The sequence below is a fragment of the Priceomyces carsonii genome (assembly GCF_900007245.1).
Source record: "Priceomyces carsonii strain CBS4050 genome assembly, scaffold: Debaryomyces_carsonii_scaffold_3, whole genome shotgun sequence".
Taxonomy (NCBI): Eukaryota; Fungi; Ascomycota; class Pichiomycetes; order Serinales; family Debaryomycetaceae; genus Priceomyces; species Priceomyces carsonii.
The window spans coordinates 1-17,436 of NW_026946676.1; the positions used below are offsets into that span (position 1 = coordinate 1).

The 17,436-nt window shown below is 36.1% G+C and overlaps 8 protein-coding genes across 8 annotated transcripts; 2 read left to right on the forward strand and 6 right to left on the reverse strand.

Moving 5' to 3' along the window:
* Nucleotides 1–75: 75 nt before the first annotated feature.
* Nucleotides 76–1,026, forward strand: PRCAT00002501001 (uncharacterized protein; the record flags this gene model as incomplete). The annotated part of the gene is made up of 1 exon (XM_062952365.1): nucleotides 76–1,026. The coding sequence occupies one exon, from the start codon at nucleotides 76–78 to the stop codon at nucleotides 1,024–1,026; it is 951 nt and encodes a 316-aa protein (XP_062809275.1).
* A 40-nt stretch (nucleotides 1,027–1,066) lies between these two features.
* On the reverse strand, nucleotides 1,067–1,279 carry PRCAT00002502001 (uncharacterized protein; the record flags this gene model as incomplete). The annotated part of the gene is made up of 1 exon (XM_062952367.1): nucleotides 1,067–1,279. The coding sequence occupies one exon, from the start codon at nucleotides 1,277–1,279 to the stop codon at nucleotides 1,067–1,069; it is 213 nt and encodes a 70-aa protein (XP_062809276.1).
* Nucleotides 1,280–6,665: 5,386 nt separating this feature from the next.
* PRCAT00002504001 (Zn(II)2Cys6 transcription factor) lies at nucleotides 6,666–8,441 on the reverse strand (the record flags this gene model as incomplete). Its single annotated transcript, XM_062952368.1, has 1 exon — nucleotides 6,666–8,441. One exon carries the CDS (start codon nucleotides 8,439–8,441, stop codon nucleotides 6,666–6,668), a length of 1,776 nt encoding a protein of 591 aa, XP_062809277.1.
* A 356-nt stretch (nucleotides 8,442–8,797) lies between these two features.
* PRCAT00002505001 (glutathione S-transferase family protein) lies at nucleotides 8,798–9,442 on the reverse strand (the record flags this gene model as incomplete). Its single annotated transcript, XM_062952369.1, has 1 exon — nucleotides 8,798–9,442. The coding sequence occupies one exon, from the start codon at nucleotides 9,440–9,442 to the stop codon at nucleotides 8,798–8,800; it is 645 nt and encodes a 214-aa protein (XP_062809278.1).
* A 208-nt stretch (nucleotides 9,443–9,650) lies between these two features.
* Nucleotides 9,651–11,159, reverse strand: PRCAT00002506001 (uncharacterized protein; the record flags this gene model as incomplete). Its single annotated transcript, XM_062952370.1, has 1 exon — nucleotides 9,651–11,159. One exon carries the CDS (start codon nucleotides 11,157–11,159, stop codon nucleotides 9,651–9,653), a length of 1,509 nt encoding a protein of 502 aa, XP_062809279.1.
* Nucleotides 11,160–11,649: 490 nt separating this feature from the next.
* Nucleotides 11,650–12,753, forward strand: PRCAT00002507001 (TauD/TfdA dioxygenase family protein; the record flags this gene model as incomplete). The annotated part of the gene is made up of 1 exon (XM_062952371.1): nucleotides 11,650–12,753. The coding sequence occupies one exon, from the start codon at nucleotides 11,650–11,652 to the stop codon at nucleotides 12,751–12,753; it is 1,104 nt and encodes a 367-aa protein (XP_062809280.1).
* Nucleotides 12,754–14,849: 2,096 nt separating this feature from the next.
* PRCAT00002508001 (uncharacterized protein) lies at nucleotides 14,850–15,164 on the reverse strand (the record flags this gene model as incomplete). The annotated part of the gene is made up of 1 exon (XM_062952372.1): nucleotides 14,850–15,164. One exon carries the CDS (start codon nucleotides 15,162–15,164, stop codon nucleotides 14,850–14,852), a length of 315 nt encoding a protein of 104 aa, XP_062809281.1.
* Nucleotides 15,165–15,331: 167 nt separating this feature from the next.
* PRCAT00002509001 (uncharacterized protein) lies at nucleotides 15,332–15,571 on the reverse strand (the record flags this gene model as incomplete). Its single annotated transcript, XM_062952373.1, has 1 exon — nucleotides 15,332–15,571. One exon carries the CDS (start codon nucleotides 15,569–15,571, stop codon nucleotides 15,332–15,334), a length of 240 nt encoding a protein of 79 aa, XP_062809282.1.
* Nucleotides 15,572–17,436: the final 1,865 nt, after the last annotated feature.

Here is a 17,436-nt window from a genome sequence, read left to right on the forward strand (position 1 = left end):
TTAATATCATCCTTGACAAGAGTCCACGCTATTCAGATCCCTAAACCAAGAAAAAAGGGAATAGAAAGAACGAAAATGTCACACATTCAGGATAGACATCAAGATATGTCGATTGAATCCCGTCTCTACCACTTATTTGAGACGGATATCCTTCAAACCGTTAACGAGTCTAAGCTTAACTATGAGTCCGAGTTGGTCAATCACTACACTCAGAAACTCAAACTTAGTACTCTTAACTGGTGGTACCAAAAGGATTTGGTACCAAAGAGATACCAATTTAGAAACCAAATTGACTCGAATGTTGAAGTCTTAACGAAAAGACTTGAACTCGAGCGGTTATCTCACATAATCAACCAATTGAATACAAATATCAAAAAGGTTGATCAAATCACTGACGACCTGCAAGCCAATACCAAATCCAGACTCATGGAAGCCATGGAATCTTGTATTGAGACTATGCAGTACGATCCAGGCCAAAGAAATTTGGAAACCTTGGAAAGAGTGAAAGTCCTCTTCAAGATAAAACTCGATGACCTTTTATCGGAACTTACAAACGAGTTCTACTTTATACAAATAAAACAGACTCATCTCTGTAAGAATAAGACCGAGAAAGCAATCAAGAAGCTTGAAAAGTTTGAGGAAGCACAACTCAAAGATGCTGTTATGACTACTGAGCAAACTAGAGATATTCATGCTCCCACGTCCTCATGTTGCCATTACTGTCATACTCTGAATAAACAAGAGTACAACAGAAACAACAGTTCCGGTACGAAGAATGTCAAAAAATCCAATGGAAATAACATGACAAACCGTACCAGGAAGGATGGCCCACAGTCGAAACCTCCCAGGTCTAACAAGTCAAGACCATATCAAAGGGAGACCTCAACAAGGACTAGCCAAAAAAACTGGCTGAACTCTCTTACAAATCTGCAACGGCATCAATCCAAACCAAACGTAAGAGAGTCCAACAGAGGAAAAAACCAGAAAAGAAAAGGTCAAAGAAAGCCGGTGAAAAATTTTTCCTAAACACAATAAGACTGAAAACAAAATGTGACAAGGGAACGACCTACTCTACTTCTTCGTCTCGTTCTGTACCTAAAACTAGCTCCGTACACGACTCGGGCCTTTTAGATGCAGTACCCGTACATATGATAGGAATAGAGGACCGTTCCAAACTAGCATCCATAGAGCCAACGTTGCAACTCGGTGCTAAATTTATCCCCCTTACCCTTAAAATAAGTAGCAAAAATGATAAAAATGAAACGACAAAAATAAACATAACAATTCAATAAGTCCAATCATTACAGAAAATACGGACCAAGAAAAGACAATCATAAAAAGCACCAAGGAAGACCTTTGGAGTGATATCAAGCTACATGACATCTTTCGAAAAGGAAACAAACAAGATTCGTCCTTTGACCCAGATTCCATATTAAGAAGGACAGAACAATTAGATGGTCTCCCCTCCAGACCCGGCTCACTTGAAGCCACTCAAAAGTACAACAGGAAATGAACTCCAAACTATTGGCAGAAAAAATTCGAGATAACGTCAAATAAAAAGCATATTACTTTAAAAACCTCGCTATAGGGGAATTTGAAATAAAAAACTGTGACGGTTAGAAAGAAATCAATTGGATAACTCAATAAGCAAAACGAAAATCCAATCGTTTGTTACCTTCATCACTTGTGTTTAGCATGTAATTTTTTCTTTCTTCAGGGGATAGTTTTGACCAAATTTTTTCTCGTTGCTTATTTCTAAAAACGTAATAATAGCGAGCGAGTAAATATATAATCGTCACCATAACTGTTAACCCAATAATTGATCTATTTCCTTCCACGTCTAGGGTTTCACGTTAGTAAATATCTGAAATAGAATCCGAAAAGTCTCTTATACGTACAATAAGGTTTATCACTATCAACGTAAATATAATTCGAAATAATCCCGGACAATTGAACGAACATATTATATAACGCCGCGGAAACTGTTCTGGTTCTAACAGAGTTCGAATTTATTGAACACCACCCGACATTCAAAGCTTGGGAGGACGGAAATGCCAAAAACAATGTCAATAGAATCCAAAATATCCAATGATTAGTGTCATGTGGTAAAGCGTAAATGGCAATAATTAAGGGTAAAGTCCATAACGGTTGCAAAACTCCAAAGAAACCACGTTCATCAAATCTTTCACTTAAGTAAGTTAATCCAAGCATTGTTATAACAGAAAGGACCAACGTTGGAACATTCAATGCGTTTACTTCTGTTGTATTAAATCCTAAGCTTTTCAAAGTTAGTGTTAAATAAGCACCCGGTGGATTAGTTGGTAATTGAAAAGTCAATCCAATTATATAAAGTGGCCATAAATCATAATCAGTAAGAGACCTCCAAAATTGTTTCCAACTAACAGCTTGTCTATTATTCATACCACCTTTTGAAGGATCGTCTCTCAAAATTCTATTAACAACAATTTTCTCTTCTCTTTCAGTGAACCAACCATTTGGTCTATACCAAGCTTTTGTTTGAGTAGGACTTGCTGGTAAAACGAAATATGAGCTCACGGCAACACCTAGGGTCAACAACCCTTCAATTAAAAACAACCATCTCCATCCTTCCTTTCCACGTGTTCCTCTTAGTCTTAGTATTCCGATTGCTAAAAATGAAGCAAATATGTCACATAACTGATTCGAGACCCAAAATAGTGATAAACGAACGGGTAATTCACAAGACTTGTAAAAATACGAAAAATATAAAACGATATCAGGAATAAAGCCACCTTGTAAAAAAGCTAAGAGAAATCTACAAGCTAGAAAGCTTGCTCTTCCAGATAGTCTGAATTGGCATATAGACACTATAGACCACAACAACATTTCAGTTGGAATCCAACGATCAGGTCCAACCTTTTTGGAAATTAATTGCATTGGTAATTCCGCAATTAAGAAGCCAATTCTAAACAACGTGTTTCCTAAGTTATAATCGTTCGTTGTCAATCCAAGGTCTTCTAAGAAATTATCAGAATTAGCCTGTTTTATGTTAGCACGATCTAATTCCAAGGAAAAAAACATTAAAAAAGCCCACGCTGTAATCCTCCAATCTAAACTTTTTATTATCTTCTTTTCTTCAAACCATTTCCACCTAAATGAAGGATCAAAACGATGGATACCCTCATAGTCATCTCTTGGAATGTACTGATTTTCAAATTGAGGATTATCGTAAACCGATTCAACAGTAGCAATTGAATCATCTGTCAACGTCTTTTGGTCATAATCAAATGAACTTTTAAGTCTTCTTTTTCTCCAGAATGAAAAAAAAGAGTTTGATGACAAAAATTCATACTCCTCCTTTGAAATTAACCCTCTTCCTGTAGATTCAGCAGAAAGATTGTGTTCAAAATTTTCATCTTCATGATTTTCATTAGTAATCAGAGTTTCGTTTTGCTTAATTACAGAACTTTTCTTCTTTTCATCAAAGCTCGAATTATCTAATGATGAAGACTCCTTATGAGTCACGAAACCTGATCCACTCATTTGTTTCTTGATGATAACAATCCTAGATATCAGCTTGAAAAAATAGCCTATTTATAAACTATATATCTGGAGAGACAGTGGCTCGCAACTTACTGAAGATATAAGAGAGCCACATTGCTCTTTTTTGTTGCGAAAACTTGATAGTTTGTGGCTTTTTGCCAAGAAATAAGTTGAATTAAATAAATTTGCAAGATTACGTCTTAACTTTATATACCTCGACAAGCATTTCGGGATGAAATCGGAACGAGGTCAGCTGCTTTCCACGGTATTATTTTACTTGAACGGGAAGCTTCGTCAAAGCTGCCGTTGAATAATTCATTCGGAATATCTCACATATCGGTTAATTAGATCTGCAAAAAAAAAACACTTCAAGATAGCTTCTTGTGCACTAGTTTAATATCATTTAGGTGAATGCCACATTTCGTCCGCTGGTGCGATTACTTCGTTTTGAATTGAACGGATAAAGAGTGCTATTAAGCAATCTTCTTTTGTGGATGCCTTTTAGTTGGCAGTTGCTCGTTTTGAGCTCTCCTTTGATTATTTGTTTTACTAGGAGCAAGGTTCAAGGGTCTGCGATGACCATCTATGGTGCCTACTCGCGTTTATCTTTTGTTGATTTGAAATTGCTAGGTTTTGAAGACTAATTTGTGAGCCATAATGCCTGCGACTATATTTTGAGATGCAAACCTGTCGCACAGCCTTATATCTCGCATGCAGTCCTCTTTACTTTGTATTGAGTATCTTAAATTTTTGTTGCATTTTGACAATACAAACTTTTTTTCTTGGTGTTTTGAAACATATCCAAAGATCACGTTTGACTTCAAGTTGTACGTTTCAATCGAGGCAGCGATAACTTGACCTCATGCACCTGCAGAACGAAGGTCTTCTACTCTTTTCTTCTTTCTTTGCTGGTCTCTCGTATGCGACACAGGTTGGTCATTGTTCAGTTTAACCATTTTTGGTGGCGATATTGAAAGTTCATTTGGCTTTTTCTGTGCTCTCTATCGTACCTAGGGATTTCCGTGCGATAGCTGCCGCTTCTAAGTTGCTAGGTTGCGTGCAAGCCTTGTACGGCCCCACGATTCTTATTTTTGTTGTTCTTAATCGGTTTCTTGTTGACTAAACTTGCGATGACAGAAGCAAGAATCGGAAGCTTTGTAATTGTTATCCATGTCGATGTCAACGATTAATTAGCCAGGTCAGTTAGTTAGCTGGACAATTAAAAGACAATATACCTTTATAATTTTAAATTCTCGAACAGCTTTTCGGATTTTCTCAAGGCATAGCTTCCTGCTCGAGCTAAAGAATGATATAGGTGGTGGATTTGAATTTAGTTGAACAGTTTCTCCACCTTCTCGGTTAAGAAAGTTTGTATCTCCTCAAAAATTCCTGGTGTGAACCCTTAAGACATCTTTCATCCTCTCAAAGCAAAAAGCCAATTCAGAAATGAGTTTTTGCTGAGAATCTCTTGTAGCTGCTGTAAAACTTTTTCGAATCTCTTCACTTAGTTGGCAACATTGTATGAGCCCGACGAACCGACAATTTGAGCTTAATCGACGGATTATAGAAAAAATCTGCAAGAAGAAAAAGTTCTAACGTTTTTAAATATAAGTGCCATCACCTAGAACCGACACTCCCTGAAATATAAGTCGATTTTTATTCGTTCGTGTAATAATGCTTAAGGGATTTCCATAAATTCGAAAAAAGGATACTAAGGTTTCCAATGAGCCGAATGAGCCGTGTATTCTTTTTGACATGACGCGTAAGAAAATATCCATCGTGGAGATAAAACCTATATAAAAGAAACATAAAAGATCACTAGAGTATCCTGAAAGATATCTTGCATGTTATTATTAGTTAATACGTGCCCAAATAGATATAGAACAAACTCGCAAATGGCATACCTTCCGCAGAAATTCTTTCAAGTGGGAAGGTCATGCACCCTCTCATTACAAGCTGTCATATCTCTCGATTTTGGTGCGCCCATAGGCAGAGGCTATAGTAAAAAAAGAGACATGCATATTAGTTTTTAATTACATGTCGAATGACCTTTTGTCAACATACGTCTAGTAAGAACGAGGAATGAGCATTAACACACAGTGATCAAGTATAGCAACAGGGAAAATGCCAATGAATAGTGCACTATTGTGCTGTTAATGGAGCTTTTCAAGTATTCATTTTTCGATCTTGGTTCTTTCCTTAATTCTCTACCCCTCCTCTTATTCCAATTCGACCTATCATTAGTGAATTGAAACAAAAATGCTCTTGATCAGAAAACTAGTTATTATTAGATGTTCGACCCGAATCTACGATTAAATCTTAAGTATTTGAAAAATAAATACATAGTTACACAAAAAGGGCATTTACCCTGGTGCATTTGGCAGTAACGCCATCCAAATTCGGTCGCATACGCCTGGGGCATAATTTCACAGAAGAGTAATTTGTCGCGACTCGAGTAGCTGTTTGTTGAACTTGTCAAGGATAATGTACCTTGATCGATTCTTTTTTTCTCTATTTCTGTTTTCGGATTCAAGCGACAACAGTGTACTCTTTCCGAAAAGAGATGAAGAAATCACTAAGACAATGTCATTTACCTACAACTTCTTTGTCTTTTGATTGTTCTATTTTGGATAAATATACCAGTTATAATATCATACAAACATAAAAAATAATATGAATGCAATGATAAAAATAACTAACATTTTAACTGGAAACCTTACTAAATATGTACGATATCGATTCCCTTTTCCTCATCGCTCCGAGGTCTACTTCCAAAAGGATGAAAAGTTGCAATGACTGGATTGGGCATTTTCAAAGGGGAGCTTCATATATCCTATTTATTTTGTTTTCTAAATGATGTAGCTTACTCATATGGGCTGGTATGCAAGACAAACAATATTGGTTACGGAAAATTAGTAGCTGAGAATATTCGTTTTGGCTTAAATACTGACTTGATTTTGAATAGAATCATTTAACGAAAAAAAAAATAATATTCGAGTTAAAAGTACGTCGATACGAAGAATCTAACTTTTCTCTACTTGACCTCTAATTATCAGATTCAAATTAAGTAAACGGCACAATAATAACAGTGTCATCTGTATGACAGCCTTCTCGACCTCTCAAGGTTTTCTTTTGTCCTTGACTCAACCTTCATAACGAGCGATTATCTCAGCAAAATTTCTTTTGCATCTTTGATACTCTGCGTCGATGAATGGTGAATGTAGAGCAAATGCTCGTATTCGCCACATACTTTTAGTAACGCTAAGCTCAAACGTTGATATCAAAATTGAATTCTCTTTCTTGAACTCTTCATAATTAATAAGTGACTTACATTCGACGAACATGTTTAATGTAGCAGCTATTTTAAAGGTGATATTTGGGTTCAAAACCCCAACGCTCATCTGAGAGAACAGACAAACTGCCTTTATGATAAATGAAATGCATTTATAAATAGTGGAAACTATGGTCTGTGAAGGAACCTCAGATTCCACTAATAGCTTTTTTGATATAAGCTTGCAAAGCAAAATATAACAAACGTAATATCTGAATTGCAAACCATTAGGAGGACGTTTCGATTTGATTATAAATTCAGATTCCCAGTTCATTTCAAACGGTAAGGATTGCTTCCATTTATCAAGATTTTCCTCAAATTTCTTAAAAATTTTAAAAACTTCATTAACCGAATAGTTTTCAATATTGCTCAATAATTTAAAAGCTTTATCGGTAATGTTTGAGAGTAATATGTTCTGCATGAAGAAGCTACAATTCATACGTCCAGTTCCAAAGGCAGTATGGATGTAGGTATCTTTTGGTAATGGAACGCTTTCTTGTAATGTTGATAAGGAAGATCGCTCTAGATTTCCTATATTTGATATATTTCTTTCAAGGTGTACATAAACCCAGTAGATTTGTATCATCAAATTTGAATTGAATTCTGTATTTTGAGGGTTACTAACAATATTGAAAATTTCATTTATCCCACTTTTGAGCTCAGTCCAATGATCAGAAAGCTGTCCAATGTGAAGATAATATAAGGAAATAAGTAACCGAATCAAAGCAGTGTTGAAACCAATTTTCTCAATAGATAATATCTGACCAGTCATACTTAGTGCTAACCAAAAGTAATCATATCCAGGTGGAGGCGCAACTTTTTCAATTTTCGGATTTTTATAGTCACTCTTAATCCAGTATTCATTATCATCAGAGGCATTTGATATGCAACCTAAAGCCATGATTAGTAGAAAAATACAACTATTGGTATTCATTCCGAGGCCATTTGCAAATACATGCATACGAAGTCTCTCAACTTCATCCTCATTTGTGATTGGATAAGCAGAAGAGATGACATTCATATAAGAATTAATCAAAGACTTTATTGTGGTATCACTTAAATCAATGGTTGCCAAACTTTCCACGTTAATTCGACTTCTAAAGGAATACATGTTTTCCTTTGAAAACGATATTTTATCATCTTTAGCCTTGTTCTTCAAGGTAGAACCAACATCCTTCTTATTATTTTCATACAAGGGTATTATATATGGGTCTTTGGCATCTAACATATCGAATTCGTCAATGAATATCTTGTCAATATCACTCAAAAAATCAAAACCTTCTTCTATATTTGGTAAGTTGTTTTCCTCCTTAGGCTCAATATTAGAATTCACCGACTCGTTTTTCGTTATTATGTTAGTATTACACGTTATCAACACTTCTTCAAGCTTGCTTTCAATCGAATTCAATCGTTCCATTAAAATATGTATATTATTTTCTACCTTGCTTGGAATTGCTATTCTTTGATAGTTACACGAAATTGATTTCTTTAAGCAGTTGGTGCAGGGTCTCTTTTCATCACATCGTATCTTTTTTATTCTACAAAATTCACACGCATTGGTAGCTCTGAAAGCCACTTTTGAGGACATCTTGATTTATTGTTACTATCATCAAATATTAAAATTTAATGGAAAATCAATGTTTTCACTGTGTGGATGATCGGTAGAAGTTCAAAAACGCACGAGACATAAGCTATAAAATGTGGCTTTAATACTCAAGGCTCGTGATCGCATATATTATAAGTCCTGGTGCTTGTGTCTCACTATTCAGATAAGACAAGGAGCTACGTTTAAAAAGTTAGGTTACAATACAACAAAGTAGTGTTGCATATTACTGGGTACATAATATAATCTAATATTTTCTTTAAAAGCCAATAATTTCACTGGTCCGGTGTAGACATATTCGTACAAAGTATACCTCATGCTTTGTTAAGAAAGCAGCAGATTTAGGCAGATAGATAACCTTTATTTGCGCCATCAATTTGGTTGATATTTTCTAACCAAATTCTCAATGAAGGAAATTCGTCCAACAGTACCTTCACAAAATCATGGCGCCGAATAAATGCGTATGCGGCTATATCTGCTACGTTCAACCGATCGCCTACAAGCCACCCATTGTTTTCTTCAAGTCTCCTTTCGTATACCCCAAATATACGTCTTGTTTCTTCATGATATCTTTCGATTGCCGGTTGGTCCTTGAACGGAGCAAAGTTCATGAAATAACTAAGCTGACCTTGTAATGGAGAATGCGACGATATCTGAAACGCTAACCATTTTGATTGTTCCCAATACAAACGAGTACCAAATCTAAAAGATACTTCATTGTTGCAATCATATTTAAAAGCTAAAAATTCTAGGATAGCTCCTGTTTCAAAAATGGTAATTTCATCTCCTTTTTCATCAAAGTCGGTAATAACTGGAATTTGACCATTCGGGTTCAACTTGAGAAACCATTTTTTCTTCTGTTCGCCTTTGAATATGTCAATTTTTTTATATGTGTGTGGTATTCTCAATATCTCAAGGAATACTGTAATTTTTCTTCCATTTGGAGTACCAGCTGAATACAAGGTAAGTGTCGGGTTTTCAGCCATTCTTAGTTTATATCTGTTTTTTTATTTTTATATTTTTATTTTCAGTAGTTTCAAGCTACGCTACTCTTTAAATGATTTGAAAATCTATGCATTTTTATACTTCGGAAGGAGCACACCTGCTCCCCGAACTTTGAGAAATGTATTGTGTTTAATTTTGCTCTATTTGGAATATGGACTATAGCTTTGATTTAAACATTCTAAAAACAAATTAATAAGAATACCTAAAATCTCTATTTTCAATATCAGTTAAGTCTAAAAACTCTAAAGACCCTTCTTCATGTGATTTCATTTCTCCATCTCTTTTTTTGTTTTCTACTTTTGACATGTAACCTATAAGAAGAAGTAATGGAATTGAGACAGCTTGTGTGACCAAAATAGCGATTTTAGCTGGAACATACGAAGGGGCAGAATATGCTTGAAACATTTGTGGACCAATTAAAGATGCAAGCGAGAAAAAAACCAATGTTAGAGCGTTTCTGAACATTCTCTTCGTGTATCCCGCTGTATTTGCGCTATTCCAGGCATATATCAAGACGAGTACGCTAGATCCACTGTAAAGGAGATAAAGTGAAAATAGGTTGCCAAGTTTTTGATCTAAGCGAAGGCACAAGAGAGCTATTGAACCCACAATGGATGGAACCATCATAGATATAGCTACAAAAGTTCTTCTTCCAAAATGAGCAACCAATTGGCTACTAGCAAATATAATTATTATAATAATTACTCCAATTGGAATTTGTACCAACGCCGATGCATAATTATTAAAACCAAATGTACCAATAACAGTAACGCTATATGTGCCAACTGCACCAGTAACTATTTGAGATGTCATGGTTAACAATAACATCGGCCAAGTGAATTTATCCTTAAACAATAACTCATAAACTTGCTCCTTTTTAAATCGCTTATTTTCAGTTCCAGTCTTATTAGGCCTAATATGCTCAAGAACCATTAATTTCTCTTCATTATTTAAAAATGATGTGGAAGTAACATTATCAGGTAAATAAAACCATACGAAAACTCCGAAAGAAAATGTTAAAATACCAACAACAAGGAACAATATTTGCCACGAAGTGAATCTCGTTGTATGAACATGCTGAAACGCAAATGATAAGAGCGCTCCAACAATAGTACCCGTCCCACTCTGAATTGACCAAATCCCCACTCTACTTATTTGTTCTGGTTTTGTATAATACATTCCAGAAATTGAAATAATACCGACAGCTGAGCACGATTCGAAAATTCCTAGCAAGGACCTTACAACCATCAAGGAAGCATACGTCTTGCAAGCAGAGTGACATGATAACACTATTCCCCAGCATATTACTCCAACACCAAGGCCCTTTGATATTGGGAAAATTTGCAAAAAATAAGAGGCAAACGGTTCTGCAAAAATATACGAAGCATAGAAAATAGTGCTCAAGTTGGAGAATTCATTTCCTTGAAGGTTTTCTTTGATACCCATGGCAGCAGAGTAATTTAATAAAGTTTTATCTAAAAACTGCAAAAAATATATGATGCAAAGGATTGGAATTATTCTGAAATCTATCTTTCTTAGTAATTGTGGTGATAATTTGAAACTCAGAATATCCTTAAGTTCGTGACCATTCTCTTTTAAGAACTTGAAAGCAACATCAAATTCTTTGTTTATTTCTTCCGATGACGCTATTTCCAGTATCTTAATATCTGATTTACTCTCTTCTCTGCTCATCTCCATCGATCACAATTTATAGTAATCTCCGCTTTCTGATTGCTCTTTAGTTCAACCCAAGTTCGCTCCAGAGTCAATTCCGTATCTCTTCAGGGATCTTTGATGCTTTTAAGCAATAAGAATTGTTATACTATTTTGTTTTGATACGAGTGATCCCCGAGACTCATGCTGCAATAAAAGAACTTGATTCCAAAAATTAGGACTAATGCCGTAGAATATCGCCATTTCACGATTCTTAAGAGAGATCTTGGTGAATATAGATTAGGTATGCGACGGGGCCAATTCTCATGTTCCCCGAATATGAAAATACTTTTCGGGGATGTGCCGAATATGCCTAATTAAGCGGCAGTAGGCAAGTTATTCCCTCAACTATGTGCATCATAGCATAAGACTGTGGCTTTATATAAACAAGATATAAATATGGTATGAATAGAAATAAATAATAGAACTGATAATAGCGTCAACCTTAGTTTCAACCTAGAGACTGGCTAAAAAAATGGGCATCAAATCAACTTCTACAACTTCATCTTCGTCATCTTCGTCATCTTCGGTAAGAGCTAGCTTTCCTGTTGAAGAACAACACAAAACTGGACCTTTTAAGTACCAAAATCTGTTCGAAAGAAATGAAAAGCGTGACCTTACTCCTGCAATCGGTACTGAGTTTCTTAAGGGAAGCATTAATTTAAGGAACATAATCCAAGCAGCTAATGCTGATGAGCTCTTGCTAGATTTAGCGGTATACGTATCACAAAGAGGTGTCTTATTTTTTAGAGATCAAGATATCACACCAGAGGAGCACTTATTCCTAGTTTCAAAATTAAGCTCATTGACACGCCAGCAAGAAGCTGTCTTTCATGTGCATCCCATGACCACTAGGACAAAATATGGTGATAACTTTGTACGAATATTCTCTGACCTCAATGATGTTTATAAAGGGGGCAAAAGAGAGCGAACTCAAAGAGGAACGGGCACATGGCATACTGATCTTAGTTATGAAAAGAGACCGGCCGACTACAGTGCGTTACAAATAAAACAAGTACCTGCAGATGGAGGTGGTGATACATTATGGGCTAGTGGATACGCCGCATATGAAAAATTAACTCCAGTTTTGGCTGAATTTTTTGAAAAATTAACAATTCATTCAGATTGGACTTCTAATCTACTTCAATTTAATGATGCTTCTGGTGAACAATACAAAACCGAAAGAGGTTTAGAAAATGTTGGTCGTAAAGTCACTTCGGATCATGCTCTTGTTCGCACTAACCCCGTCACAGGGTGGAGATCTTTGTATTTCAGTATAATACACAACAAATACGTAAATGAATTAAATATTGATGAATCTGATGCACTTCTTGAATTTTTGGCTCGCCATTTGACAGAAAATCATGATATTCAAGTAAGAATTAGGTGGGAAGAAAATGATGTGGCGATTTGGGACAACCGTTCTACATTTCACACCGGTACTTTTGACTACGGTGGCTTCAGGGAAGGGTATAGAGTTACTACTTTAGGTGAAGTTCCATTCTTTGAAAAAGAATCCAAGACAAGGTCTGAATCACTCAAAAATGATTTCAAGAATATCTCAAGTATAAAAAAATGAAATAAATGCTTTACAATAAGTCCACACCTTCGTAAGTTGCTTTTAGCTTCAAGGATCAGTCTTCCAATGGTGTCTTCTGAGAGGGCATCTAGAGAAATGGCAAGGAATGTGGCAAGGCTGTGGTATCCTCGCGAACGCTTATGGGGGAAGAGTAGCTATGGAACCTCTTTTATAACTTTTTAGGCAATTTTTTTTGGCTCTTTCTTTTGTGTTGTTCGTATTGGCTTCTCAGGAATCCTAATTTTAGTAAGTCAAGGGAGACAAATTGGTAAGGAATCTGACTCCTACTTATTTCCTCCCTCATCGCCGACACGTATTGAAGAAAATGTAGTCAAACTATCGATTGATAGCAACCCAAATTTAAACAACCAAACTAATTATGAAAAAACCTGAAGACTGTTTAACAGAAACATACCCATTTATTATAAGTCCAAATTTTCTCTTCGGATGACAGTGAAGCTTGTATTTTACAAAGATATTATAGCAATATTCCAATTAATGATATTAATTACAGCCAAAGTTATTGGGAGGATATTATGATACTGATGGTAATTCAACTGATATAAACGAAGGCAATGCACTATTAGCTAGATGAATGTGTAAAATCGATAAAAGAAATATCCTAGTTAAGAGAGTAGGTGCATTAGATGCCAAAGGACACGATGAGAAAACTTATGCTGGTACATCTGTTGCTTACTTTGTTAGCGGGGACATTGTGATTCACCTAATATTGAAATGTACCATAAACTGATAGTTCTTCAGAATTTATATGTTAATTGTCATATCTACTTGACCTTATGGCCTCATCATAGTTGTGGTAAAGGTGATTCAGAAGGTTATAGTGTTCCGGGTTACCAGCTGATTTACGCAACGAGGAATACTTAATCATGGCTACTTAGTTAGAGTCGTTATTAACACATCGCTTTAATATCAGGGACAAGGATGGAGATTCTTCCCTCTAACGGTGAGCTCACAAATATGGAGTATGAGTGATGTTCGTTTCGCATTTTATCACTCTACACTATCAATCCTTACGAGAACTAATAAAATCGTTATGTCTTTCACCAATATGATGATGGGGGTTTCGAGGAATGCGTTAAGAGGATGCCAGGAATGAAGTGTACAGAGGCGTCAAGTGAACTCTTAGGCGACAATTCTTCCTCTCTTTTTTTTTCGCAATTTTTATCTACTATTCCAAAAGTGTTAGCGAAGATAACACCATCCTGCACAGCACAAACGCTCCTTCGACAAATCTGCGACATCTTCTTCCGATTGCTGCAAATTCTCCTTACGTCATCAAGTCCTTCTTTTAGAAGGGCTACTGAATGCTGTACTCGATAATTCAGGAATTTCAGAGCCGCATGTTAATGTGGCTCTAAATGTGCTAGAAAAAGGGATTTCGATAAACGCTCAACAACAGACTGCCATGATCTATCTTTTAGCATCAAAAATTGTGAAATGGATTGTAAAAAATGTAGAATAATGAAAGAACGTCGTATGGAGCATAAATTCAAGCGCTCAAATAAAAAAAAGATAACTCTAGGAAATCATAAAAGAAGAATTTCTAAGAGAAGATACTACAATGCATTAATTTTCATGCAAATTCTTTTACTCCAGTTCGAAGTCAAGGAAGAAAATCCATTTATACGCCGTTGTTGTCGATTAGTTGACAAAAACCGGATTCTGCATCAAATTACGACTTAAGTCTAAGTGAAAGCTACTCTAGCGTGGGCCACTTAACTTTTATTATCTCTTGTCGTGGCGCCTGAAGGCTCTTTGAAAATCACAGCGTGTGTGAATAACATGAAGAATTCAAAGTAAAAACAATACATTATTATATTCTAGCTTCTCGTCGTGAACGATTTAAGCTATTTTGTTTCAAATATCATTATTCGCAAATTTTATTAAGTTACAGTATGAAGTATATTCAATTTTTCTACTAATTTATAAATGAGACAGTCTTTAGAAGGAAACATTTGTTAATTGAGCTTATACTATGTTATATTCGATTATTATCTATTAACATTTGAAAAAATTCTCATACTGTCTCTTTGAGAGGTCGAAACTCAATCCGCAATTCGTTAACTGCCTTCGAATTATTTGCTTTCCAAGTAGTTCACATTATTGCAAACAAATTTTCTTGTAAGATTCTTGTTCATAAGAGGACCTACTAGCCAAATTAAAGCTTTGGGTAACGCATTTATAGGAACAGGATAAGATTCATACTCAGGTAGCAGCTGCTTTCCGATGTCTAAGAATGAGGTATTGTGACCAGAAATTATATACCGGCCAAGTGCAGTGGGTAGTCGAGCAGCCTTTAAATGCGCGACTGCTAAGTTTCTCACATCAACAACTCCTATTCCCATATTTGGTGCACCATACTTCATCAGCCCATCTCCAAATGACCTCATAACATTGAAACTTTCAGATGTTGCATTCGGATTTAAACCCGGTCCAAAAACGGCGCTAGGATGAAGAACAACAAGCTCCCACTTATCCTGTCTTTCATAAATATCCCAGGCCTCCTTTCAGCAACAGTCTTAGAATAGGAATACGCATTGTGGCTCAAGGAGGATGTTTAATACCATACGGGTTCGTCCAAGGTACCATTCGGAAGGGAAGTAAGGTCCTTGTTGTCTCCATACATTGCCGCGCAACTGTTGGTCAAGATGACCTTGGTCACCGAATCTATTTTATTCGCAGTTTCCAACACGTTTCTCGTTCCCAGTTTTGCAGGGTTTACTAGATCCTTGTGAGGATCACTAAAGTTTGACGTGAAAGGAGAAGCGGTGTGGAAGACAACTTTACAGCCTTTCATTCCTTCAGCAAACGAACCAACTTCCAATAAGTCCGCCTTGAAGTACTTCAAACTACCGCTGGTTTGATTCTTCAAGCGATCGAGATGACGAAGTTATTGCGGTTAGAAATATCACCTACGCTGGCGTGTACAGTGATTCAGGACTCTAACAACTCCTTGATAATCCATCCTGCAACATAACCTGTGGCACCTGTGACAAAACCGGTCCTATTTCATTCGGTGATTTCTTTATAGAGGAAAGAGACATTTCGATTAATTGCTTTGCTAGTAGGTTTATGATCTGGTTCTGGATTCTGATACCGCTCTTTATATACCATTCAAATGCATCCGCACGGATTCTAAACAAGCAATATAAATTACATACAGTCCAGAGGCGATACGCGGTAATAATGGTTTCAATTACTTATCTATTAAGGAGAGGACCGTGAGGTCTTGATATTGCCACGCACAGCCATTAACTGTTTCTTGTGGGGAAGGGCAAACTCACAAATTTCGTTGCCCCATTGCATTTAATTGATTGCTTCTAAATTCATTTCGCTGAAAGAGCCACACAATCTTGAAAGGTTCTCTTTCGCGTACATCATTTTAACACAGGTGATTTATTTGTAGAAGATAAAAGATTGAGGAAGGAACCATGATTAATAGTATATATCACTTACGTTACTTAACAATGTGTAATTGTGTTTCAAATGTGAGCTATCGGATTCATTTTCGAAATCTCGCTGAAGTTGTAGTACTTGGTGGAAAAAAAGATAAGATAGCTATCAAATAGCGACAAAAATCAACAAAGGTCGAGTTAGCTCGTCTCACTTGCCAATCACCATCAGATATATCTAATTTTAGAATTAAATTGAACCGCTAAGACCTATATTATTTTTTCAATTTCGAGGTTTTTGGGGAATGATCTCCTCCATTCCTTAACCTTCCTTGAACCAGAGACATATGCAGGAATTGAGTAAATCCTATTGACCGCAGTTACCACCCACTTATGATCAAGGAAAGAAAGTTTCATTTTTCAGCATTGATAGTATCTCATCGTTTTAAGATAACCGTCCCTTGATTACATAATAGTGTGTCAAAATGCTGCATATAAGCAGCAGCTTATTAGAAGAACGATTGCATAGATGATTAAAGTTCAAACAAGAGGAACATATACTAAGGAAGCCTATTATAAAGAAGGAATAAAGACGTTACTTCTTGAGAAAAGTATACAGCTTTTAATAATTTTTCAGTTTAAGTTAGTTTTCATTCATCTTTGCCAAAATACCTCCAATAAATAGCCAATGAGCCACATTTACATGGAATGAAGCTCACGTAAATTTCCAAAGCAGTCGCTATCTTAAAACATATAGTTACCAGGTGTAAAAAGTAGAACATCTTCATGATTCTACAATTGCCGATTATCAGCCGCAGCATAATCGACAGTCACTATGAGTCAAAGCTCGGCCGATAGGTAGATTACTCATGCGAACAACTCGGTTTTTCCGTGCGGCTATATGGCTCAATATTTCAAGTTAGATAAGCGAAGCACTAAAAAACGCCTTCGGTGCCAATTAAACACAATGATAGGAACAACGTAATAATATAGCTACCCAGGTTAAGCTAATAGAAGATCATGTACTTCTTATTGGTCGCAATCGTGGAGCTAAAGTGTTTTTTTTAAAAGTATTTAATAGACCTTTTCTCTAAAGAAAAAAATAATTGTGAGAGAAGAGTAAGAAAGTTAAGACAAATGCTCTACATTCCTGGTGACTTACAGTCTATGCAAACTACTAGCTGCAAGCTACTGGAATCATGGAATCTGCCATTCAATGAGAGCAAAGATGGGTTTAACCCGTGCTTTATTATATTTTTGTCCTTTCTTG